This window comes from Nerophis ophidion, linkage group LG12 (genome assembly GCF_033978795.1).
Source record: "Nerophis ophidion isolate RoL-2023_Sa linkage group LG12, RoL_Noph_v1.0, whole genome shotgun sequence".
Taxonomy (NCBI): domain Eukaryota; kingdom Metazoa; phylum Chordata; class Actinopteri; order Syngnathiformes; family Syngnathidae; genus Nerophis; species Nerophis ophidion.
In genome coordinates, this window is record NC_084622.1 from 10,290,534 (window position 1) to 10,317,487 (window position 26,954).

A 26,954-nucleotide genomic window follows, 5' to 3' on the forward strand; every position below is an offset into this window, starting at 1 on the left:
TGTGAATTCCTGGATTTTTTTTTCACATTCTGTCTCTCACAGTTGAAGTGTACCTATGATGAAAATTACAGACCTCTGTCATCATTTTAAGTGGGAGAACATGCACAATCGGTGGCTAACTAAATACTTTATATATATATATGTATATCATCTTCCGCTTATCCGAGGTCGGGTCGCGGGGGCAGCAGCCTAAGCAGGGAAGCCCAGACTTCCCTATCTCCAGCCACTTCGTCTAGCTCTTCCCGGGGGATCCCGAGGCGTTCCCAGGCCAGCCGGGAGACATAGTCTTTCCAACGTGTCCTGGGTCTTCCCCGTGGCCTCCTACCAGCTGGACGTGCCCTAAACACATCCCTAGGGAGGCGTTCGGGTGGCATCCTGACCAGATGCCCGAACCACTTCATCTGGCTCCTCTCGATGTGGAGGAGCAGCGGCTTTACGTTGAGATCCTCCCGGATGGCAGAGCTTCTCACCCTATCTCTAAGGGAGAGCCCCGCCACCCGGCGGAGGAAACTAATTTCGGCCGCTTGTACCCGTGATCTTATCCTTTCGGTCATGACCCAAAGCTCATGACCATAGGTGAGGATGGGAAGGTAGATCGACCGGTAAATTGAGAGCTTTGCCTTCCGGCTCAGCTCCTTCTTCACCACAACGGATCGATACAACGTCCGCATTACTGAAGACGCCGCACCGATCCGCCTGTCGATCTCACGATCCACTCTTCCCCCACTCGTGAACAAGACTCCTAGGTACTTGAACTCCTCCACTTGGGGCAGGGTCTCCTCCCCAACCCGGAGATGGCACTCCACCCTTTTCCGGGCGAGAACCATGGACTCGGACTTGGAGGTGCTGATTCTCATTCCGGTCGCTTCACACTCGGCTGCGAACCGATCCAGTGAGAGCTGAAGATCCCGGCCAGATGAAGCCATCAGGACTACATCATCTGCAAAAAGCAGAGACCTAATCCCGTGGCCACCAAACCGGAACCCCTCAACGCCTTGGCTGCGCCTAGAAATTCTGTCCATAAAAGTTATGAACAGAATCGGTGACAAAGGACAGCCTTGGCGGAGTCCAACCCTCACTGGAAACGTGTCCGACTTACTGCCAGCAATGCGGACCAAGCTCTGACACTGATCATACAGGGAGCGGACTGCCACAATAAGACATTCCGATACCCCATACTCTCTGAGCACTCCCCACAGGACTTCCCGAGGGACACGGTCGAATGCCTTCTCCGAATCCACAAAGCAGATGTAGACTGGTTGGGCAAACTCCCATGCACCCTCAAGAACCCTGCCGAGAGTATAGAGCTGGTCCACAGTTCCACGACCAGGACGAAAACCACACTGTTCCTCCTGAATCCGAGGTTCGACTATCCGGCGAAGCCTCCTCTCCAGTACACCTGAATAAACCTTACCGGGAAGGCTGAGGAGTGTGATCCCACGATAGTTGGAACACACCCTCCGGTCCCCCTTCTTAAAGAGAGGGACCACCACCCCGGTCTGCCAATCCAGAGGTACCGCCCCCGATGTCCACGCGATGCTGCAGAGTCTTGTCAACCAAGACAGCCCCACAGCATCCATAGCCTTAAGGAACTCCGGGCGGATCTCATCCACCCCCGGGGCCTTGCCGCCGAGGAGCTTTTTAACTACCTCAGCGACCTCAGCCCCAGAAATAGGAGAGTCCACCACAGATTCCCCAGGCACCGCTTCCTCAAAGAAAGACGTGTTGGTGGGATTGAGGAGGTCTTCGAAGTATTCCCTCCACCGATCCACAACATCCGCAGTTGAAGTCAGCAGAACACCATCCGCACCATACACGGTGTTGATAGTGCACTGCTTCCCCTTCCTGAGGCGCTGTATGGTGGTCCAGAATCGCTTCGAAGCCGTCCGGAAGTCGTTTTCCATGGCTTCCCCGAACTCTTCCCATGTCCGAGTTTTTGCCTCCGCGACCGCTAAAGCTGCACACCGCTTGGCCCGTCGGTACCCGTCCACTGCCTCCGGAGTCCTATGAGCCAAAAGAACCCGATAGGACTCCTTCTTCAGCTTGACGGCATCCCTCACTTTTGGTGTCCACCAACGGGTTCTGGGATTACCGCCACGACAGGCACCAACAACCTTGCGGCCACAGCTCCAATCAGCCGCCTCTACAATAGAGGTTCGGAACATGGTCCACTCGGACTCAATGTCCTGCACCTCCCTCGTGACATGTTCAAAGTTCTCCCGGAGGTGTGAATTGAAACTCTCTCTGACAGGAGACTCTGCCAGACGTTCCCAGCAGACCCTCACAATGCGCTTGGGCCTGCCAGGTCTGTCCGGCATTCTCCCCCACCATCGCAGCCAACTCACCACCAGGTGGTGATCGGTAGAAAGCTCCGCCCCTCTCTTCACCCGAGTGTCCAAAACATAAGGCCGCAAATCCGATGACACAACTACAAAGTCGATCATGGTACTGCGGCCTAGGGTGTCCTGGTGCCAAGTGCACATATGGACACCCTTATGTTTGAACATGGTGTTTGTTATGGACAAACTGTGACGAGCACAAAAGTCCAATAACAAAACACCACTCGGGTTTAGATCCGGGCGACCATTCTTCCCAATCACGCCTCTCCAGGTTTCACTGTCGTTGCCAACATGAGCGTTGAAGTCTCCCAGTAGGACAAGGGAATCACCCGGAGGAGCACTTTCCAGTACTCCCTCGAGTGTACCCAAAAAGGGTGGGTATTCTGAACTGCTGTTTGGTGCATAAGCACAAACAACAGTCAGGACCCGTACCCCCACCCGAAGGCGAAGGGAAGCTACCCTCTCGTCCACTGGGTTGAACTCAAACGTGCAGGCTTTGAGCCGGGGGGCAACGAGAATTGCCACCCCAGCCCGTCGCCTCTCACTGCCGGCAACGCCAGAGTGGAAGAGGGTCCAGTCCCTCTCGAGAGAACTGGTTCCAGAGCCCTTGCTCTGCGTCGAGGTGAGTCCGACTATATCCAGCCGGAACTTCTCTACCTCGCGCACTAGCTCAGGCTCCTTCCCCCCAGTGAGGTGACGTTCCACGTCCCAAGAGCTAGCTTCTGTAGCCGAGGATCGGACCGCCAAGTGCCCTGCCTTCGGCTGCCGCCCAGCTCACAATGCACCCGACCTCTATGGCCCCTCCTATGAGTGGTGAGCCCATTGGAGGGATGACCCACGTTGCCTCTTCGGGCTGTGCCCGGCCGGGCCCCATGGGGACAGGCCCGACCACCAGGCGCTCGCCATCGTGCCCCAACTCCGGGCCTGGCTCCAGAGCGGGGCCCCGGTGACCCACTTCCGGGCGAGGGAAATCTGGGTTCATTTTGTTGTAATTCCATAGAAGTCTTTGAGCTGCTCTTTGTCTGATCACTCACCTAGGACCTGTTTGTCTTGGGAGACCCTACCAGGGGGCATGAAAGCCCCCAGACAACATAGCTCCTAGGATCATTGGGACACGCAAACTCCTCTACCACGGTAAGGTAGCAGCTCAGAGAGGAGTATATATATATATATATATATATATATATATATATATATATATATAACAATACATACATACATATTATATATATATACATATATATATATAATATATATATGTATGTATTGTTATTATAAATGTTAGTATATAACATATATACTTACATAATGTGTATAATAAATCTTATTAAAATGTTAGTACATTAGATTTGGGAAAAACCACAAGACTACTTCATCTCTACAGAACTGTTTCATGAGGGGTTCCCTCAATCATCAGGAGATTTTAATGGAAGCATTCACATACAATGGTTTGTATAGGGCACAGAGTGGGTGGGTACAGGCAGGCGTAGCGGCGTGGTGATTGGATCATGTGTTACCTAGGAGGTGTTTCCGTCTGTGGCGGCATGTTGAAATGATTTCACTGCGCTTGTTGAGGGATGACAGGTCTGAATGATATGTAATAAACAGTTTCTCTTCTAAGCAAAGGTTGCATCTTTTATTACCACTGTTGTAAGGTGTGATGGATGCAAGAATTTGCCATGTTATTGAATATTCAACATTATTGTCTTTGGGGTTCCAAATGTGTTTGCTGAGTTCTGTAGAATTCCGCAAGGTCTGGTTTCTAAAGGAGGCCTTGTGATTATTCCATCTGGCTTCAAACGCTCCTTCGGTTAATCCTACGTACCTGTCGGATGTGCTAATGTCCTTGCGTGTTACCTGTGTTACCAATCTAGTACATTACATGTATACTTACATCATACATATATATATGTATATATATATATATATATACATCAATATATATATATATATATATATATATATATATATATATGTATGTATGATGTAAGTATACATGTAATGTACTAAAATGTATAATAACATTTTATATATATATATAATGTAAGTATAAATGTAATGTAGAATCATTTATAATAATATTTATTATATACAGTACATGTTCTAAGTATATATGTAATGTAACATTTATAATATTTATTATTTGCCTATTTTGATCATTTTAAGCATACGCGGTGCATTAATAAAAAAACGCATCACAATATTTGCTTTTTTTTTCTTTATGACTGGTTATTACTGCAAACGTCACTTACTGTACAATGTCTGCTATCACTCGGGTTCCAACTCACGTCATATATTCTCATTTAGATCAAAACAAATTCTCATAATCCTCACGTTTTCATGTCGGCCCTTGCCATTTTCGGGGCCCTTGCCATTTTCGGGGCCCTAAAGGGCTGTCAAATTGTCCCAAGTCAGAAGTCTTCTGTACGGGGGAAATGCAATATTTAAGATCTAGAATAAATGTCCAGGGAGCAGGGAAGCGAGGAAATAGCGGACCAATCGATAGTGTAAACTTAGGGGCACACGCTAAAGATCACATTACCGCTATAAATAATCTGTCTGCGTTAGCGCTTGTAATAACAATTTGACACTGAAAATATAATTAATTTAAAAACTACTGCATTTTCTCCAATTGAACTTTCACCTTTTGACTAAACACACCAATAAGATTGTTATAAATATGTATATTACAACTCCTTGGTTATAGTACATTAATAAACACACAATAAAATGGTTAATAGATGTATATTAAAACTCCTTTGTTATAGTACATGAATAAACACACCAATAAGATTGTTATAAGATGTATATTGTAACTCCTTTGTTATAGTACATCAATAAACACCAATAAGATTGTTAATAACAAATAAAGCAATGAAAAAAAACATGTGTGGGCATTCATTATAATAAAATGTTTTTATTGCTTTATTTATCTTTTAAATACATAAATTAAACACATAAATGAAATACATTAAATAATAAAAAATGTGTGGGCAAGTATAATAAAACATCTAATGCTTTATTTTTTATTTTATTTAAAAACATAACTAATTTATATATATATATATACATATATATATACACATATATATATATATATATATATATATATATATATATATATATATATATATATATATATATATATATATATATATATATATATATATATATATATATATATATAAATTAAGCAATAAAACGTGTGGGGTGTGGGAAACTATTATAATAAAAAATCTTTATTGCTTTATTTTTTAATTGTATTTTAATAAAAATATAAATAAAAAATGTAATAAAATTATAACATGTAATATATATATATATATATATATATATATATATACATATATATACACATATATATATATATATATATATATATATATATATATATATATATATATATATATATATATATATATATATATATATATATATATATATATATATATATATATATATATATAAATTAAGCAATAAAACGTGTGGGGTGTGGGAAACTATTATAATAAAAAATATTTATTGCTTTATTTTTTAATTGTATTTTAATAAAAATATAAATAAAAAATGTAATAAAATGATAACATGTAATATATATATATATATATATATATATATATATACATTAAGTAATTTAAACAATGTGTGGACAAACATAATGCATTTTTTTACTGCTTTATTTATTTATTTTGTTTTTAAATAAAACAATACAAATAATGTATTATAAAGGTTGCCCACATTTTTTTTTTCTTTATTTGTGTTTTTGTTTTCTTTTGATACTGTACTGGGTCTTTGATTGATAATAATTTCCAGCCATTTTTTGTGGGTTTGTTTGTTTGTTCGGTATTTCAACAGAAAAACAAGAAAGGAGAAAGACTTAAATTTTAAGTGGACATCTTGACTGCCAAAAAATAAAAATAAAAATCTGTCTAAGCCTTGGCCCCTGGGGAGGGGGTCCAGACTGAAGCCAAGAAAAAAAAACTAATAGTCATAGCACACATAAGCATGTGTGGAAGAACACAAAGGACATTAAAAGAGCATAGTTTATGCAAACAGCCATTTCTACATACAGCTACAAAAAACAAAACAAAACAAAAAAATTAAATAAAGAATGATTTAGTTAAAAAAAAAAAAAACATGTACACTGTGGTGGCCTCTGCGGTGTTCCATGCGATTGTCTGCAGGGTTGGGGGTGAGCATGGCCAGAGACAGAAGTAGACCCAACTAAGCAACCGAGAGAGCATGGCACAGCAGTCACGGCTGCCCTCAGAATATAAAAGTATAATCGCCTCATTTAAATCATTGCTTATGTATTTGGTTATTGGATTTTTGTACATACAGATTGATGGCTAACTTGCTTTTGAAATGGTATGTCAAGGTGACAAGCAGATATTTATGTATCTATTGTTATTTTTACAAACTATCGTACAGTATACATTAATTCGGGTGCTAAAAATTGGCAGATGATGTGGTCCCGATGGCTTCATCTGGCCAGGATCTTCAGCTCTCATTGGATTGGTTCGGTTCGGCTTGGAATCAACACCTCCAAGTCCGAGTCGAACCTCGCATTCAAGAGGAAAAGTGTGGTTTTCGTCCTGGTCGTGGAACTGTGGACCAGCTCTATACTCTCCGCAGGGTCCTTGAGGGTGCATGGGAGTTTGCCCAACCAGTCTACATGTGCTTTGTGGACTTGGAGAAGGCATTCGACCGTGTCCCTCGGGAAGTCCTGTGGGGAGTGCTCAGAGAGTATGGGGTATCGGACTGTCTGATTGTGGCGGTCCATTCCCTGTATGATCAGTGTCGGAGCTTGGTCCGCATCGCCGGCAGCCAGTCGGACACTTTTCCAGTGACGGTAGGACTCCGCCAAGGCTGTCCTTTGTCACCCATTCTGTTCATAACTTTTATGGACAGAATTTCTAGGCGCAGTAAAGGCATTGAGCGGATCCGGATCGGTGGCTGCAGGATTAGGTCTCTGCTTTTTGCAGATGATGTGGTCCTGATGGCTTCATCCGGCCAGGATCTTTAGCTCTCATTGGATCGGTTCGCAGCCGAGTGTGAAGCGACTGGTATGGGAATCAACACCTCCAAAAGTCAGAGTCCATGGTTCTCGCCCGGAAAAGGGTGGAGTGCCATCTTTGGGTTTGGAAGGAGACCCTGCCCTAAGTGGAGGAGTTCAAGTACCTCAGAGTCTTGTTCACGAGTGAGGGAAGAGTGGATCGGGGAATCGATGTGGCATCTTCAGTAATGCGGACGCTGTATCGATCCGTTGTGGTGAAGAAGGAGCTGAGCCGGAAGGCAAAGCTCTCAATTTACCAGTCGATCTAAGTTCCCATACTCATCTATGGTCATGAGCTTTGGGTTATGACCGAAAGGACAAGATCACGGGTACAAGCGGCCCAAATGAGTTTCCTCCGCCGGGTGACGGGACTCTCCTTTAGAGATAGGACAAGAAGCTCGAGAGGAGCCAGATGAAGTGGTTCGGGCATCTGGTCAGGATGCCACCCGAACGCCTCCCTAGGGAGTTGAATCAAGGCACGTCCGACCGGTAGGAAACCACGGGGAAGACCCAGGACACGTTGGGAAAACTACGTCTCCTGATTGGCCTGGGAATGCCTCGGGATCCCCCGGGAGGAGCTGGACAAAGTGGCTGGGGAGAGGGAAGTCTGGGCTTTCCGGCTTAGACTGAAGACGATGTATGGAAGGATTGGTAGATATAAAAAACATAGGCCTTGCTAACTGTCCAATTAGATCACTCTGGTGTGTTTCCTAGATTGTCCGGTATGTCGTTATTCTATATTACACTGTACTGTAATACATAAACCAGCATTGTAGTCCCAAATTGATGACAAACTTCGGCAATGAAGGCTCATCTTACCTGTCTGCGGTCCACCACCACATGCTGACTCTGAGGATGTCCTTCCCTTGGTTTATCGAACCAGTCAGTGTCCTCTCTTCGTAAGTGGTAGGCTAGACAACGACAAGCAGCAGTTAAAAACAAGCCCACCCTTAATTAACTATAAAAATAAAAATTAAATGATAGAAAAAACCTACTTAAAAGAGTCTGGAAAGGGCAAAGCAGAGCTCAATTTTTCAATTAAGCTTTGGAAACAGAGTTCCCAATATGCATCACAAAGTCTGTCACACATCAAATTTGTGTAATCGAATGTATATATTTTTTCTTTTACTTTGCGTTTATACCGGTGGTTCTCAAACATATTCATTAAAAACAAGTGCATTTTAAATATTTTTTGGCCAGTGGAACATAACACATAGTCTGAACAGTAACACTGTGTTTAAATTAGCCCTGTAACAGTAAACGGTATATTGATAAACCGCGGTAAAATTTCAGACAGTTAGTAACACCGTTTGAATTTTTAGTGACCAAAAAAAATATGTAGTTATTAATGCATTTTAGGCAACACTGCTTACTTCCAGAAAACTGAAGCGCTGTTAGGCTCGGGAAAACTTGGCAGCGACTACACGGACTTTGCTTTGAAAATGTTCCCTCTGAGCTATCGGAGCCGATCGCTTCTACTTCCATGGAATTTTGATGGGCGATTAATAACGCAATGCTGTTTGAGGCGGGAAAATATTTGATGACTGAGTGTCTGAGAAGTTAGCATGCAGCAGGCGATGTGTCAGGAAAATTTTTTGAACGTTTTAACACATTTAAAATGACCGGGATAATAATGATTACCCTGACAATTTTGCTCACAACAAGAGTGATAAGACTTTTCCACACCTATTTTAAATTTAGGGAAAAAAAAGATTGCATTTTAATCAAGTGTTGTTGTTTTTTTGGCGTACCACAGCTTGAGAATCCCTGGTATACATAAGACCTTGTGAAGGGAAGACGTCTGTGATCCCTCCATCAGTTTTTAACAGCTCTTACATTGGAGTTGATAAGATTTCGCAAAATCAAAGGAGGTTTTTTGTCAGCTTAGGGCGGAATACAAAATAAATCGAAATGACAAAATAAATAAAGTTTGCATTAAATTGAATGTAAAATCCTACATTGCAGGTTTTTTTCCCCTAACATTCTAATGACGCGCTAAGTTCCGTATGGTTTATTTGTTTTAAACATGCTTAACATTAACCTCTTAAGGCCCAGGCTGTTTTTTTATTTATCTTTGCTATTTGGGTTTATTAAAACCTAATTAGAAAAACAAAAACAAAAAAATCATCTTTTCATATGATGTACTTAGTCCATATGTACACAAACGTGTACTTCATGTTTAGTGACATGCTAATTCTTATTTTTACACCCCCCCCCCCCCCATTCCATTGTATGTTATACTCTTCTGACACCACCAGATGGCAGTGTAAGTGTCCACATAAGTGGCCATAAGACCCCAATTCAGTAGTGTACACAATTTTGGAAAGAAGAGCTAAAACACTATGCCTTAGAACAGTGGTCCCCAACCACCGATTGGTACCGGGCCGCACAAAATATAAATATATATATATATATATATATATATATATATATATATATATATATATATATATATATATATATATATATATATATTTTTTTTTTTTTTAAATTATTAAATTAACATAAAAACACAATATATACATTATAAATCAATATAGATCAATACAGTCTGCAGGGATACAGTCCGTAAGCACACATGATTATATTTCTTTTAATATTTGATCAAACATTCAAACTATTTTTTCAAATATTTGATCAAACATTCAAACCATTTTTTTAAATATTTGATCAGACATTCAAATAATTAAAAAAAAATATTTGATCAAACATTCAAACCATTTAAAAAATATTTGATCAAAAATAAAAAAACTAAATTAAAATATTTGATGAAATATTCAAACCATTTTTTAAATATTTGATCAAACATTCAAACCATCGTTTTTAAATATTTGATCAAACATTCAAAATATTTTTTTAATGTTTGATCAAACATTCAAACCATTTTTAAAATATTTATGAAAGATTAAAATCATTTTAAAAATAAATATTTGATCAAACATTCAACCATTTTTAAAAAATATTTATAAACATTAAAACCATTGTTTAAATATTTGATCAAACATTCAAACAATTTTTTTTATATCTGATCAAACATTCAAACTATTTTTTTCAAATATTTGATCAAACATTCAAAACTTTTTTTAAAATATTTGAGCAACATTCAAACTATTTTTTTAAACATTTGATCAAACATTTAAACAATTTTTTTAAATATTTGATCAAACATTCAAATTATTTTTTTTAAATATTTGATCAAACATTTAAACCATTTTTTAAAATATTTGATCAAACATTCAAACCATTTTTTAAAATATTTGATCAACATTCAAACTATTTTTTTAAATATTTGATCAAATATTCAAACTATTTTTTTAAATATTTGATCATACATTCAAATTATTTTATTTTTAAATATTTGATCAAACATTCAAACCATTTTTTAAATATTTGATCAAACATTCAAACCATTTTTTTAAATATTTGATCAAACATTCAAACCATTTTTTTAAATATTTGATCAAACATTCAAACCATTGTTTTTAATATTTGATCAAACATTCAAACTATTTTTTTTAAATATTTGATCAAACATTCAAACCATTTTTTTAAATATTTGACCAATCATTCAATCCATTTTTCTTAATATTTGATCAAACATTCAAACTATTTTTTTCAATATTTTTTGATCAAACATTCAAATTATTTTTTTTCAAATTTGATCAAACATTTAAAATATTTTTTTAAATATTTGATCAAACATTCAAACCATTTTTTAAATATTTGATCAAACATTCAATTGTTTTTAAATATTTGATTAAACATTCAAACCATTTTATTTTAAATATTTGATCAAACATTCAAACTTTTTTTTAAAATATTTGATCAAACATTAAAACATTTTTTTAAAAATATTTTATAAAACATTCGAACTATTTAAAAAAAATGTGATCAAACATTCAAACCATTTAAAAAATATATTTATCAAAAATTAAAACCATTTAAAAAAAAGTTTAAGTATTCAAACCTTTTTTAAAAAAATATTTATCAAACATTCAAACCGTTTTTTAAATATTTTATCAAACATTCAAATCATTTTTGTAAATATTTGATCAAATATTCAAATTATTTTTTTCAATATTTGATCAAACAATTAAAAAAAAAATTTAAATATTTGAACAAACATTCAAACCATTTTAATGAATATTTGATCAAACAATCAATTTTTAGAAAAATATTTGATCAAACATTCAAACCATTTAAAAAATATATTTATCAAAAATTAAAACCATTTTTAAAAGAAAGTTTAAAAATTCAAACCTTTTTAAAAAAATATTTATCAAACATTCAAACCGTTTTTTAAATATGTTATCAAACATTCAAATCATTTTTTAAATATTTGATCAAATATTCAAATTATTTTTTTCAATATTTGATCAAACAATTAAAACATTTTTTTAAATATTTGAACAAACATTCAAACCATTTTAATGAATATTTGATCAAACAATTAATTTAAAAAATACATTTGATCAAAAATTCAAACCATTCTTACTATTTTTTTTTAAATATTTGATTAAACATTCAAACCATTTAAAAAATATTTTATCAAACATTCAAACCATTTTATTTTAAATATTTGATCAAACATTAAAACATTTTTTCATATTTGATCAAACATTCAAACCTTTTTTTAAAATATTTGATCAAACATTCAAACCATTTTTTTCAAAATATTTGTTTAAACATTCAAACCATTTTTTTCAATATTTGATCAAACATTCAAACCATTTTTTGTTTATATTTGATCAATATTCAAACCATAAATATAAATAAATACTAATAATAATGATTTCAAAGCAAGGTATCCATCAAATTGTGCAATGTAAAAATAGCGGTAGATTTCATGATAAAGTTGAGAAATTGACTGTGGTTTTTGCATACTTTTTTTTCTTCTCTTTTTTTTTTTTGCATTTACAGTAACAAACCGAGAAATCTACAGTTCTTGATTCATGGTAAAAAACAAAAAAACTAACAAACTGGCAGCACAGGTGCCCAAATTTTACTGTAAAATTGCAGGTTTTTTTTATTTACGCTAAAAAAACAAATGTACAGTAAAATTTTGGCAACTGAGCTGCCTTTTTTTAATCCATAAAAACAGCAGTACTGTTTTTTCTTTCCATTTACACTAATATACACTACATTTTGAGGTGGAATAGAGGTGTGGAAGTGCGGGGGAACACATATTGGAGGAACATAAAGGCATAGTATCAACTCCAGAAAAGAGCTATAAGGATTATTCATTCTTTAAAACTGCAAAAATTAACCTTTTAATAGGGACCCAAGCAAGTTTTGCATTGAATATTGAACAAGCAAGGTTTATATAACTTTATAGTGACATGCAAAATACAGTTTCAAATAATAATAAAAAATATCAATGGCATATCAAATAAAATGTAAATAACAATTGAATGCCTCTTTTCTATTTGCAGCCTTCTGAGGTAAATATCAAAATAAACTTTTTTCCACCCGCTAATAGTACATTTGAAAAATAAAATAACAATAATGAATGAATCAAACATTAAAGCTTAGAAGTAGCAAGAGAAAGTGAATAAATTAAACTGTAAGTATTGCTCAGTTTGCTCACTTTACATTGAGTATACAATCTCAAAGTGCAACAGTGTATTTAAAAATAAAATAAAAATAATAATAATAAAAATAATATAAAACTAACAACTGGAACAGCTTTATAGCTAGAACTAGTATTCCTATATCTATGAAAAGGTTTTTTTTTAAAGAAGGGGTTTTAAGCCTTTTTAAAAGCATTCACAGTCTGTGGTGCCCTCAGGTGGTTAGGGAGAGCGTTCCACAGACTGCGAGCGACAGAGCAGAAAGCCCCGTCTACAGAGGGCAAATTTCAACACAGCGGGCACCGCTGCTGCTCACTGCTCCCCCTCACCCCCCAGGGGCTGAACAAGGGGATGGGTCAAATGCAGAGGACACATCTCACCACACCTCGTGTCTGTGTGACAATCGTTGGTACTTTAACTTAACTTTAACTTAAAATGCACATCAATGAAGGAAATTTTCACAAATTAAAAATACATCCATTTTCTACTGATTGTCCCTTTTTGGGGGTTGCAGTCTCAGCTGCAGATTTTTTTTTTTTTTTTTACATTTTAGTTTAGAAATTTTTTGTCATGAAATGCATTAAAAAAAATGGTGCGATAATAGTATTCATTGTTAGAAAAAAGGTGTACTTTTTTAAATTTTGAAACGTTATCCTGTGGTTGTGCAATGTAGTTTTTTGAAACAACGCCGACGTCTTATCGTATTATTTCTGCAGCTATCGGCACTTCTCGGAACTAGAAGCGACACGAAAAAAAGCGTTCCAATTCCGATGAAAAACAACACGTCTTTGTGAGCACACAAACAGGAACATGAGACACCAGAAATGGAGCCGAATCGCTTGCAAGAATCACTGTGATGTGCAGCCATTCCGCGATGATGCATAGTCCGAGTCTTGGGGGCAGCAAGATGCGCTTTTTGGGATGCTTCATTCTCAAATGAACTGGATATGTCAGCAACTAAAGTCGTGCTAAATGGATGTTGCTTTCCACCACTGAGATGCAGGGGTCATTCCAGAATGAATCCGGTCGGCATGTTAAAAGGAGCAACTCATAGAGAAGTGAATCATTCAGAAGGGTACCGTATTTTCCGGACCATAGGGCGCCGCCGGGTTGAAAGGCGCACTGCCCATTCAGGTCTAGATTCATACAAAGCCTTTTTTAAAAGCTTTTACAGTCTGTGGCGCCTACAGGTGGTCAGGGAGAGCGTTTAACAGACTGGGAGCGGCGGTGCAGAAAGCCTGGTCTGCAGAGGAAAAATTTCACTGCTCCCTTCACCTGTGGGGGGGTGTTCAAGGACGATGGGTCAAATGCAGAGAATAATTTTGCCACACCGGGACAATCATTGGTACTTTAACTTTCGTTTAACTAATAGGTGTGCCATTGTGTGGTCCTTTTGTATACAACATAGTAATACTGGTATGTGTAATGCGCCGACAATCCATCAAGCGATGCGGCTTCACAGCTGACCTAAAACATTTTGACAGATTTTTGAGCGCCATGTGTAATGTTCTAGATCAGGGGTCCCCAAACTTTATGACTCGGGGGGCCGCATTGGGTTAAAAAAATTTAGCCGGGGGACGGGCTTTAAAATATGTATCAGGTCAGGAAATAACACAGAGGCTAATTCATTCCTGCAAGCCTGTTTCCCAGGTTTACCTGCTCTTCAGGGGATTTTATAATAACACTACCTGCCACACCGAAAGGGATAAGCGGTAGAAACTGGATGCATGTATAAGAATATCCCCAGAAGAGCAGGGAAACCTGCGAAACAGGGGATTTTATAATAACATATATAATAAAATCCCCTGAAGAGCAGGGAGAATCTGCAAAACAGGCTTGTAGGGATGAAATAGCCTCTGTGTTTTTTTCCTGACCTAACGTGTATATTCCGTTCTACCCCAGTATTGAGCAATGTATAACGAATAAACTACAGTAACCTCGATTTTATATATGTATGTATATATATATATATATATATATATATATATATATATATATATATATATATATACTATTCGGAGGCTAGGAGACACCGAGAGTAACAAGCAGGATAAAATGGATTAGAAAGGACATCCATCCATTCCTACCGCTTATTCCCTTTGGGGTCGATAGTGCCTATCTCAGCTACAATCAGGCGGAAGGCGGCGTACACCCTGGACAAGTCGCCACCGCATCGCAGATTAGAAAGGACAGATTTCGACCCGCCTTCCGCCCGATTGTAGCTGACATAGGCGCCAGTGCCACCCGCGACCCCAAAAGAGGGAATAAGCGGTAGAAAATGGAAGATTTCAACAAATTTAAAATACAAAAATAAAATTCAAATTCAAATATTTTAAGTTGGGAATTCCCGCGGGCCGGATTCTGGGCCGTAGTTTTGGGATCCCTGTTCTAGATTCTAAATGGAACATTTTAAGTTTTGGTGTTGTTTACTGCCATCATATTGCAGTCGACACCTATGTGTGACTGCCATCTACTGGTCACACTTATCATTACACCATGTACAAAATAAAATTGCTTTGAGGTCGGTAGGCACAACCAGAATCATGCCGTACATTAGGCACACCGGGTTATGAGGCGCACCGTCCATTTTTTCATGAAAATGCAAGAATTTTAAGTGCGCCTTATGGTCCGAAAAATACGGTAATGATATGGGGGCTACATTGGAGAATGCCGTCTCACCTTCTATATTCCAGTTTGGGCCTCCAGCTGGGGTAAAAAATCGTATATAGACACGTTTTAAAAGAAATGTATATGTTTTGTTTCACGAAATGCGTGCAGCAGCCTACAAGGTCAAGCTACAGGGACTAAGCTGAGAGCAGATATCTACTTGGGGGCCGGGCGGGGGTTAGGGGGTATGTCAGCACATGCACTAGAAGCGGGGGTCGATGTACAGTATGATGCATGCTTGGAAGTCACAACTAAGTGGTCGACACTTAAGGGGAGGCACTATGAGAGATAGACAATTAAGGGAAAAATGCTCATCCATCAATCAAGTGGGCCTAGGAGTTCATTGACTAAGATACTCTACCGTGTTTCATACTTTCATGAAAGATTCTGGCTTCGTCTCTGTTCAACACCAGCACGGACTCACTGAGTCCTGTAATCAAGGCAGATTGACACGTACAGGTGGAGCAATCACACACACAAAAAAACCATCTTATCAGCTATAGAAAGATCCTTCAAAAACAGTCCGAGCTCCATTCCAATGTGAGGGGGATGAGCTCTCGATCCAGACACATTGGTTTTTGAAAAGCGTACTTAATGTTAGTCGGTGTTTCAGCTAAGCGTGTTTGGGCGTGAGTCGCAGCTGCAGTACTGATAGAATGCTGCGTGGAATGGTAATGAGACCTCCTGAGAACATGCAGAAGGACCTGGACTTTATTAGGATGGAAACTCAAAAAACACAGATTGCAAGTTAATACACACACACACACACAAATAAAAAAAAATCAACATGCAAGGATGCAAAATCAAATGCAGATAACAAAAAAGTACATCGAGACACCTAACCTGACCAAAAGTGACAATAGTATAAATTACTGCAAAAGTTGTGTTGAAAGATAACATTTAAAAAAGTGTGATGAATAGCATAATATTGATTTTTTTTTATTGCAAAATAAAAAATGCGAACATTATTAACATATAATGTAGCTACAAATGCACTAATGCTTAAAGTTGTAATAGTTTTATTTTTTGTAAAAAAATTTAAAAAAAAAATAGTAAAAAGTATTCACTCTGAGAGCTTTGACAAGAACAATAAAGTTTGATCATATAACACCTATACTTTATATACCTATATACATATATAAATAAATATATACCTATACTGGCTTACCTGCACTGACTTCCTGTGCACTTAAGATGCGACTTTAAGGTTTTACTAAAATACTACACGGTCTAGCTCCATCCTGTCTTGCCGATTGTATTGTACCATATGTCCCGGCAAAAAATCTGTGTAAAACAACTCCGGCTTATTAGTGCTTCCCAGAGCCCCCAAAAAAGTCTGCATGCTATAGAACGTTTTCCATTCGGGCTCCAGTCCCCTGGGATGTTCTAGCGGTAACAGTTAGAGATGCTACCTCAGTAGAAGCATTTAAGTCCCATACTAAAAGTCATTTGTATACTCTAGCCTTTAAATAGACCCCCACCCCCTTTTAGACCAGTTGATCTGCCGTTTATTTTCTGCTCTTCCCCCCTCTCCTTCGTGGAGGGGGGTGGGGTACAGGCTCAGTGGCAATGGATGAAGCGCTGGCTGTCCGGAGTCGGAACCCGGGATGGGTTGTGCATCAGTTGGGGACGTCTCTGCGCTGCTGACCTGTGTCCGCTCGGTATGGTCTCCTGCTGGCCCCACTATGGACTGGACTCTCACTATTATGTTAGATCCACTATGGACTGGACTGTCACTATTATGTTAGATCCACTATGGACTGGACTCTTACAATATTATGCTATATCCCCATATCCGCGGCCCCCTCCAAGGTTTCTCATTGTCCCACTGGGTTGAGTTTTTCCTTGCCCTGATGTGGTATCTGAGCCGAGGATGTCGTTGTGGCTTGTGCAACCCTTTGAGACACTCGTGATTTAGGGCTATGTAAGTAAACACTGATTGATGATTGTAGTTTGGCTGCGTTGTTCGAAAGACAAAGCAAACTTGCTAACAATAAACCATGTTTTTACTGCTTGTTTGCCAAAAATGACTGACTATTCCTTTTAAAAGAACAAAACATAATCAAGTATACATAACATGTATTTGTGGAAAAAGTAAAGCAATGTAAAAATAAAATGACAATGCATGCACTTGAAATGACAAAATAAATGTGTGCCGTACATAAACTCAAGCTATGAGTTGTATGCATTGCTAAGTGGAAACATTTAAAAAAAGCATGCACAAGTCCACGGAGATATTTAACAGGAAAGAGGAAAATACAGCAGCCATCGACAATTGTTCGGCGTACTGATGATTGAAGAGCACACGACCAGGAACATCACTCAGCAGTATCATGCATGACAAGCAAGTCCACACAGTAGAGTTCTTGCAATCGTCCCAGGTTCCATTTACCTTCACTGTCCGACATGGCACCTTGCAAGTCATCCATGATGAATGCGATATCTCGATCGTAGCCACGAGTCCGAGATTCTTCCTTCATATGTTGCTGAACCTCCGGCAGAGAATGGCTAGATCCAAATTGGTCCCTGGAGTCGGCAGAGATTGGAGGAAGTGGTCCCGCTGAAGCCCTGGCCATGCCCATAGGCTGCCCCACAGGGCTCAGAGGGCTCTCCTCTTCGGAGTTTTGAGCCACTATGGGGATACGGCCCCGACTTTGGCTGATAGGCAAACTGGTGGGCTTTGCTCTGGCCACACCGGGGGCAAACGCTGCGTCCAACACATCCCCCTCTGTTTTGAGTCTGAGTGAGGAGCTGGAAAGATCCCGTTTGATCGATAGATCCAAGCCATAGACAGAGGAGGGCCGGGAAGATGGACGAGATGAAGGTCTGGAGCGGCTGCCGCTTGGATAGGTGCCGTCATCCTGGACAGTGGCCCTAATAGTGGACCCAATTCCAAGAGACTGCCCATGAGAACCAGCAAGATTAGCCCCCAGGGAGGAGCCCAAGTATTTCTGTTGCTCTGATAAGTTCTTTCGGAGGCCAAATGTGATCTCATCCTGAAGCAATCTTGCTCTAGCAGCCAGATTGGTCACAGAAGAAGCTCCAGATCCGATGTAGCTACCAAAGTCTGGTTCCAAATCCCTGCTCTCCTGAATTGGGGAGAATTTAGTGATGGCTTTTGGGTCAATCAAAGCCTTTTTGTTCTTCATCTGTTTCTGGTAAAGCACAGCAGCCGGGAGCTGTTTTGCAGCCTGTTTTTCCAGAGTGAGCCTTCCAATGCTATACTTTTCACTTTTTGGAAAGTGGCGAAAGTTGCTGTCACTGGGAAGATACTGGGGAAGGCCCAAATGCTCTAATCCCTCAGTTCCTCGCCTGAACTCCTGCTTGATCTGTTGCTTCAGTAGTTTTAACTCATAAGGTTCCTCCATAGTGTCATCTTCTCCTTTACCATAACCTTGAAGTTGTGACGGTCCTAAAAAATCTGCTACCTAAGGGAAAAAAAATATCTTTATTAAATTAATGTCAAACTGAAAAAAACCTAAGTATACATAAAATTGATTAGGAAGAAAATATAAGTGGGTGTACCTCTGTGCGTCGGACTTCTGCTGCCCTAAGTAGTCTGTCTGCCTTGGACAACTCTTTATCAGGGATTGTAAATCCTGAACCCAAGCTAGTGGTACCCAACCCTGTGGAGGCTTTGGTGAGTTCCCCAATGTCTTCAATCAGCACATAGTTTCTGACATTATGGTGGTCAATGTCAGCATAGAAGGAATCTGCAGATATGCTTGACATGGGACTAGAGGCCATGCTTCTTTCCTCCAGCCCAAGCCTCAAGTCCAAGCTGCCATACTTGCCTCCAAGATGAGCCACCCCATAGCCACTCTCTGAGGAGGTCGGCACTATGATTAAAGGTTGGTTACGTATGACCTCATAGTTACTGGAGATTTTAGGCTCTAAATCCGACAGGTTGTTTTGACGCTGCTTTCCTTGTTGCAAGAGCAGAGCGTGTTGGTAGCTGCTAGGCTGATCCTGACCACGCGAAAGTGATAAGGTTGAGTAAGGTGACACCTGTTGGTGGTAAACAGACTGCTGCTCATATAGATTATGTTGACTGTAATGGCTGGTGGTCTGAGTCTGGGGAACATACTGGCCGTAATGGGAGTAGGGGCTTGTTAGCGTATTGTACTGGGAATCCGCTTCAGTCTGTGGGGGAATGAATTGATCAAACTCAGATTGGGGCGCTGTCCGCGGCCTCTCCAGGCGATCACTACGGTCATCTCTAATGTTGCTAACCTCGCTGTCTGACATGTAATCTCTTTCTTCTGCCACCCCCTGGAGATAGGCCCTCTCTCTCTTCTCTCGCTCTTTCAATAAGGCATCCTTTCGGCGATTGATACCCATCTCCAGGTACCTAGAGGGATGAAGACATACTCAGTCAAATGTCTTTTAAGGTTTTAAATAAAAACGGGTTTCTCACACCATAATACCTTTCACAATGTGTGAGTTTGGAGTGGTCTCACTGAGGGGTGTCAAGGCAGCCTTTTAGCCCATAAGCTATCAAGATAAGTGTGGGCATCATGCAGATGAATTAGGGAGGATGATTCCAAAACAGGGACGAAAGCAATGGTATTAAAGCACTTTAATAGCGGCGATTGTTTATTGGATTATGACACACAAAATAATTTCCGGACTTATGTTTAATGCTAAGTTTGCAGCATCTTACCGTAGTTTGGCGTCAATTTCCTTTTCCTCCTCGTCAAGTTCAGCCTGTTTCTTGCGTAGTTTTGAAGATTCCCTCTCTACCAGATCAAGCTCTTTGTCAATATCCTGCAGGATCTTCGCTCGAGCCATTGTAGTACTGCGGGCAAGACGACGACGTGCAGAGTTGGTGCTGTAGCCTGACCGTCCCATTAACGAGTCATCCTCAGGAGGTGGATCTGGTAGCGTACGCTTGACTTTCTTGCCTGTTCCAGAGGGACAGCCTCGCCCCTATAACACATGGTCAACAAAAGGTTAAATCTGGATTTGAAACACAACCTACAATTAATGTTAACTGTATAACTTACGGAATAACTCTCTGCGTAGTATCCACTCATCCTGTTTTCTGTTGTGGGGCTCAGAGATTTAGGATCAGACATACACTTCTGGCCGGGCTTCAATCGAGGGCCTGAGTAAAACCTTGTCGGGTCCGCTGTCAGCATTCTCTGCCCACCAAGTGATTTATCAGGCGATAAGGGGGACACTGAGGTATAGAAACCTCTAGATCTAGCCGAAGCATCAGTCGGTATGTGAGTCCCGTAGCCCATTTCATTGGGTGCGGGTTTTCTATCTGAATCTGTCTGACAGCTCAGACTACCACCTCGCTGAGAATTTTCAGGAGCTGAGATGTGTTTGATTATTTCCACCTTTGTGTCCATCTGGACGTTGGGTCGTTTGATGGTTCCAGAGTGGTCCGTCTGAACAGATATCTCAGCGACTGTCTGGATTGCAATGCTAGAGACCTTAGAACTATGTTTCCCTTCACTGCTGTGCTTGCGAGACCGTCTGCGAGCTTTTGTGGGAGCATCCCATTCATCTTGGTCCTCATCGTCAGATTGAGCCGAGCTATCAATGTTTCTCTTATTTTTCTTCCTTCTTCCGGTGTGCTGCTTTTCGGTTGAGTCTTCATCATCAGTCTGCACTCCACTGTCAATTATCTTTTTGCCTGTGTCCTGACCATGTTGAATCTTTTTTGTTATGTTACGCTGGTCTTCCTGACGTTCTTGTAACTGTGTACTAACAAATGGACCTTTAGATTCATCTTTGACAGGCCAGTACTGTCCACTGTCTCCAACTCCTGCATATTTAGCCTCAAGGAGGTTTGTCGTAGAACCTGTGTTACCGTAGTGTTCATCTAACTGCCGCTGTAGTTGAAGCTGAAGTTGCTGAATTTGCTGCAACTGCTCTTTCTGCTGGGCATACGTTTCCTGTTGGGCTATTATATGAGCATGGTGTTCTTCCTCTTGTTGCAGCAGAAGCTGTTGTTTTAGAGATTGGAGCTCTTCCAGCTCTTGTTGCACCATTATCTGTTCTTGTTCACGATAACGCTGAATCTCTTGTCTCTCCCACTGTAACTCCTCTGCAAGACACAACTGTTTAAGCTTTTCCAGCTCTAGAAACTCCCTCTCCATCTGATATTGTGCCATTTTGGTACTGTCTAAGCCAGGGAATATTGGAGACAAAGCTAATGCATCCAGAGAAGCAGCTAATGCTTCCAGGGTGGTATCTGAATACATTTCGGGAAAGCCTGTTATGATGTCAAACAATGCTGTTGGTAGAATTTCTTTTGGTAGACCTGTGTCATAAGGAATGACTTGCCCCTGGTTTGTGTTAGGTACAAAATCATATTGTTGGGGCACAGATTGATTCTTGATTGTTGATGCAGGGACTAAGGTAGTGCTAAAAATGGAGCCAGGTTGTGTGGTAATTGCATATGTTGATGGAACTGGGGCAGCAACAGAGGAGTAAACTATTCCATCTGAAGTTTTTAGGGCACTATTTACACCAAAACCAGCAAGAGCATCCTGAGAAGATGGAGAGGCAGTCATCCCAGGGAATGTTGTGGGAGCTTTACTCGTGTAGTCAAGAGCTTTACCTGCCACGAAAAGTAAATGGTATAGTTTTTACTAAGTATGCTACGCACATTTTTTGATTCTAATTTATTTTTAATTATGTCCATGCACATGCATATTTGCCTAGCATGTTGCGAAACAAAAATATTGAGGAAGCACACGGAGGCACACGCATGCATCTGTTTAAAGACAAAAAAAACAAAAGTTAATAAAAATAACAAAACCAAAAGTACAACGGCATGCAAAAGAAGAAACAGTTTTTAATACAAGTACACAAATCCAAATAATTTAATATTTGATCATGCAGCAGAACTGGAATTTTACTTACCAGCAGGGAGTTTGGTGGCAGTGAGGTCTATAGCTCCATCTCCAGATCCATTGAGGTAGTCATAGTCCTTATTGGGATCATAGGGAAAGAGTCCTACTTCTCTGAGGCTGGCCTTCGATATTGATGCCTTTTCACCATTGATCCCTTTAATACCATACTGTCCAGCACTATTATGCTGATCATCTTTGAAGTCTAAATGGTTGTCAGGCTGAGTTGTGACAGGGGGTTGTGTTCTGCAGCTCCCGGTGAATGGTAATTTGTATAATACATCACAGCATACACTCCTTCTACCAGCAGTAAGATCAACTGGTATCCCATCATCCTCGACAACAGTGGTTATTACTTCTGGACTTTTTCCAGATAAAGCTACCATCGCTCTCACTGGCTTGTAATTGGACAGATCCACGGCCCCTGTTGCTTCCAAAGACAGGACAGAGGCCTCACTCCTAATGTCGAGTGCAGAAGTCATGGGTGTGCCTCCTCTGGCCAATGATCCAAAGGAAAGGTTAATTGGTATGTCTTGCTCTGTAGATGCTACAGCTGTGGCTACAGGCAGAGTGCTTACAGGTTTGTAGACAATCTGCGCCAGTGGCTCAAATGCTTTGTATGTGGTGAGAGGAAGTGGCAATGATGTAACAGGCCCTTGCAAGTCAAGAGGTTTCTCTGCTGGAGGGTTGCTATATGAAGCAATGGTGGCTGTGCATGTGACTATTGTGATGCTATCAGTTACCACAGACAGTGTAGTCACTGGATAACATCAGCGCTAAGATTTACAATTTCAGGTTGTACTGCCGTAATTTGACGAGCATTGTCATTGGATGACTGTCTAAACAACTCAGTCGGAGTCAGGTCCATGCCTTGGTTAGTCATTTTCATGCCAGCCTTCATGGTCCGTAGATCCAACCCATCCCCAGGATATATTATCCTACCATTTAGTTTAGGTTGAGCTTGGTATTCACTTTCATCAGGTTTTATGGGTGGAGTATGCTGTGGAAGTCTTTCATGGACGACAGACACGGTAGTCCTCTGGACCTCAGTGGTGACTACCTGAGTCACTAAGCTTGGCAATATTTCAGCAGGCTGGCCTGTAGTAGAAACTGAAGAGTACTTGTGACTCATACTCGAGACAACTTTCTCTCGTCCCCGGATCTCTTGGCTTTCAATCGACTCTTGTTGAATTTTGGTGATGGTGACTGGAGCAACCGATGCCCCAGTTGGTATGTCCTGTACAGCGGGTATTGAGGTTCTCCTTCTGTATGCCTCAGTAGTTATTATTTCAAAGGGAGGATCATATTCTGATGAATATGTTATTAACTGTGGTTGTTCGATTGAAGGATATGAACTTTGTCTATAGGTATCATACACATTGACAGGGATGTCTTTTTCAGCTGGCATGTTTATTACCAATGGTTGTTGTATGGTTAAAGATTGCCTTCTTGTAGCAGCAGCAACGTCTTCATTCCTGACATCCTGGCCAGGCATTTCATAATCCGTAGGAAAGGTAAATATTTCACCTGTGCTGTATGGTTGATTTCCTATGGATGATATAGATGTTCGCCTTTCCCTTGAAGGTTGTTCGGCTGGAATAACCTTATAGGGCAATGAAGCAACTACCTGAGGCTGTATCAATGATGACATTGGTTCTTGTCTGGCAGGAGCCCCCTTTGTTATAGTCGGTGTAGGCTCCGGCTGTAATGAAATAACTTGAAGGGGAGGAGTTAAACATGGCATGGTGGTTGATGGAATAGTTCCATAGACATCAGGCATATAAGTGATAGAAGGCTCCTCTGTTTGTGGTGTTCGATGTTGCACCTCCGTTATTACAGGTGAGAAAATGTCTTCAGCATTTGGAGCTATCGTCTCCATTGTTAACTGAGTCATGCGTGTGGGGGCTGTGGCAATGTTGTGATAAACATGAGTCGATGTTTGTACATCTGGTATTGTAACAACATAATCATATTGTGAGTCTCTCTCTGCTACAAGTGCCCTCACTTCACCTGCAGAGTATGGATGCTGTGCAGGTATTTGCTGCATAGATTGTTGAACTGACTGGAATTCACTAGTAAATGTCAAATGTGAGTCAGCCATTTGTGTAAGTCCCGTCGGTTGCTGCTGACTCACTGCCATAGTTGAGCTTGGAACTGTATCAGTGAAGATGGTTCCACCTGCCTTTTCTGGTTGTTTTTCTATTTCAGTTGAGTACATAATAACTGTACATTCTTGGGGTATTTGTAAATCAGAAGGTACCCCAGGCTCTAGTGGAATAACAACATGTTGTGTCAAGGGTTGACTTGGCAGTGTTTGAATTTCGGCTGAGACTTGTTCTTCAGCTGAAATCTCTTGTGGAAGTTCCACACCCTGTGAGACAATTTTTGGATGTCGAGTGACTGATGTTTCAGGATGTGGTCCTGCAGTGACTTCACTCATTATTTCTGAGGTCTTCGTTGTGTGTTGTTGCATATGTGTAGATGGTGGCAAGGGCTGATAGACTGTGTGTTGCTGCTTCAGTATGACAGGTATGTATGGCTTCTTTATTGTATCCGGTACATTATGAACCTGAATTATTGTTTCCTGATCGGAATCTCTACCAGCCTGCTCTTCAGAAAACACTGTCACTTGTTTTATTGGAGAAGTTGATGCTAAGGGTATAGGGGGTGGATGCCTAACAATGGGGACGGAAGCTCTCCGAACTGTGGCCTGTGCTGAAAATGTTTCACCGAGGGATTTCTGCTCTAAAGGCGTTGTTCGTACTTCTGGTCCTTTTGTAGATGGAATGGAGCCTCGTCTTATTGGTGCCTGGACTGTTATTACTTCTGTTGGTGAGCCAGGCTCAGATGGAAGCGTTATCACCACATATGTTTTCAAACATTTGCCATGTCTTGGAGATAGAGGTGACTTGGGAGATGTTGCCCCTGACTTACTCTCCACAGGTCTCGTCAGGGTAAGCGAAAGGGCATTTGGAGGTTCTTTGGTCCGAGGCAGTGTTGCAGCTTTTTGTGTAACGTACGGTGGTTTGACACTTTCTCCTGGTTTGTGACTGAAAACCAGTCCAGCTGGAATAATTACAGGCTTAGGTGGTATTGGTGGAGGGGCCTTAGGCGAAGGACTAGAGCCAGTTATTGTTACAGAAAACTGCTCCATTGCAGTGGGAATTGGTGGTTTTGGATATATAGTAGGCTTCGGTAAAGTGGAAGGACGTGGTGTATGTCTAACTGATGGAATTGAAACTAGTGGCACTACTGCCACTGTAGTGGAAGGGATTGCTGTACCTGCATTGGACGTATCTGACACAGCTGTCTTAGATGGGCTGATACTGGTAATAACGGGCTGTATACTTGGTTCCTGAGACACGGTTGAAGAGATAGTGCTACTTTGTGGAGTGTGGCTAAGACGAGACAAGTTTTCCATACTTGGCACAATGATGACCACATGCCCTTGTCTTGTTGGGGTCACAACTTGAGGTACAGCAACATCATCTGGTTTCATCTCCTCCATTCTTGGCTGTATATCAACAACTACGGACTGCATTGCCTGGACAACAACCGGGGTTCCTGTAGGGATGGTGGTCGCCATAGTTGTGGAGACATACTGAGCCTCGCTTGTAGGTAGATGCTCCTTGCCAAGCTCGGGTAATGAAACTGAAGTAGATCTCGGGGAGGGGGCGGTGGGACTCTCTTTTTGACTATAGTAGTTGATGGAATAGATACAGGAATCACAGCTGGTTGAACAGGGACTTTGTTTACCACATTTGGTTTGGCCTGGGCCAGGGTTGTTGTTATTGCTGAGCCTTGACTAGGTGTTGGTGAGGAGATTTGAGACGCAGTTGAAACCAGGTCAGGCATCTGGACAATTACTGGTTCATGGAGTGATACTGTACCAACAGGAGCAGTAGCTACATTATCTAAGGATTGACTATAGACTTGAATTTTGCTGGTACCGCATGATTCACTAAATTGAACTGGAGGCTTCGCTTTGACAATAACAGGTTCTGGACTTGGCGTGGACACCCCTAGCACAGAAATGTCAATTGGCATTTGAGACGGAGATGAAACCACGTCTGGCATTTCAACAACTGGTGAAGTCTCCACTGGTACTTGAATTGGGACCTTGGGAATAGAGGTTTGGACAAATTCTGCTGTTTCACCTTTAAAAGGGTCAGACACCACATCAGGTATAGTTACTACAACTGCAGAGCTTTCTTTAAAAGTCTCACTTTTAGTGGGCAACAATGGTGAGCCCTCTCGGGAGGGTTGAGTGACAAAGGAACGGGTAGGTGTAGAAAGAGGAGTTGAATCTGATGACAGAGGAGTTTGAGCTTGAAAGGAGGGTGAAGATGTAGCATTAGAAGCCATGCTAGAATCTGGGGTCGCTGGTGAAGTCGGTGGGGACAGTGGCGATAAAGGAGAAGGTGTAGTGGTTAGTTCTGGAGCTGATATCGGAGTT

General features: G+C 40.6%; 1 protein-coding gene across 1 annotated transcript in view; it reads right to left on the reverse strand.

Annotated features, from left to right (window-relative positions):
- pclob (piccolo presynaptic cytomatrix protein b) overlaps positions 1 to 26,954 on the reverse strand; it is a 158,588-nt gene that overhangs the window by 72,598 nt on the left and 59,036 nt on the right. Inside the window, 9 exon segments of the mRNA XM_061918039.1 lie at positions 8,215 to 8,306; positions 15,645 to 15,671; positions 15,994 to 16,062; positions 18,025 to 19,060; positions 19,158 to 19,983; positions 20,296 to 20,561; positions 20,639 to 22,206; positions 22,512 to 23,259; positions 23,262 to 26,303. Of these exon segments, the coding sequence (XP_061774023.1) occupies positions 8,215 to 8,306; positions 15,645 to 15,671; positions 15,994 to 16,062; positions 18,025 to 19,060; positions 19,158 to 19,983; positions 20,296 to 20,561; positions 20,639 to 22,206; positions 22,512 to 23,259; positions 23,262 to 26,303 (7,674 nt within the window).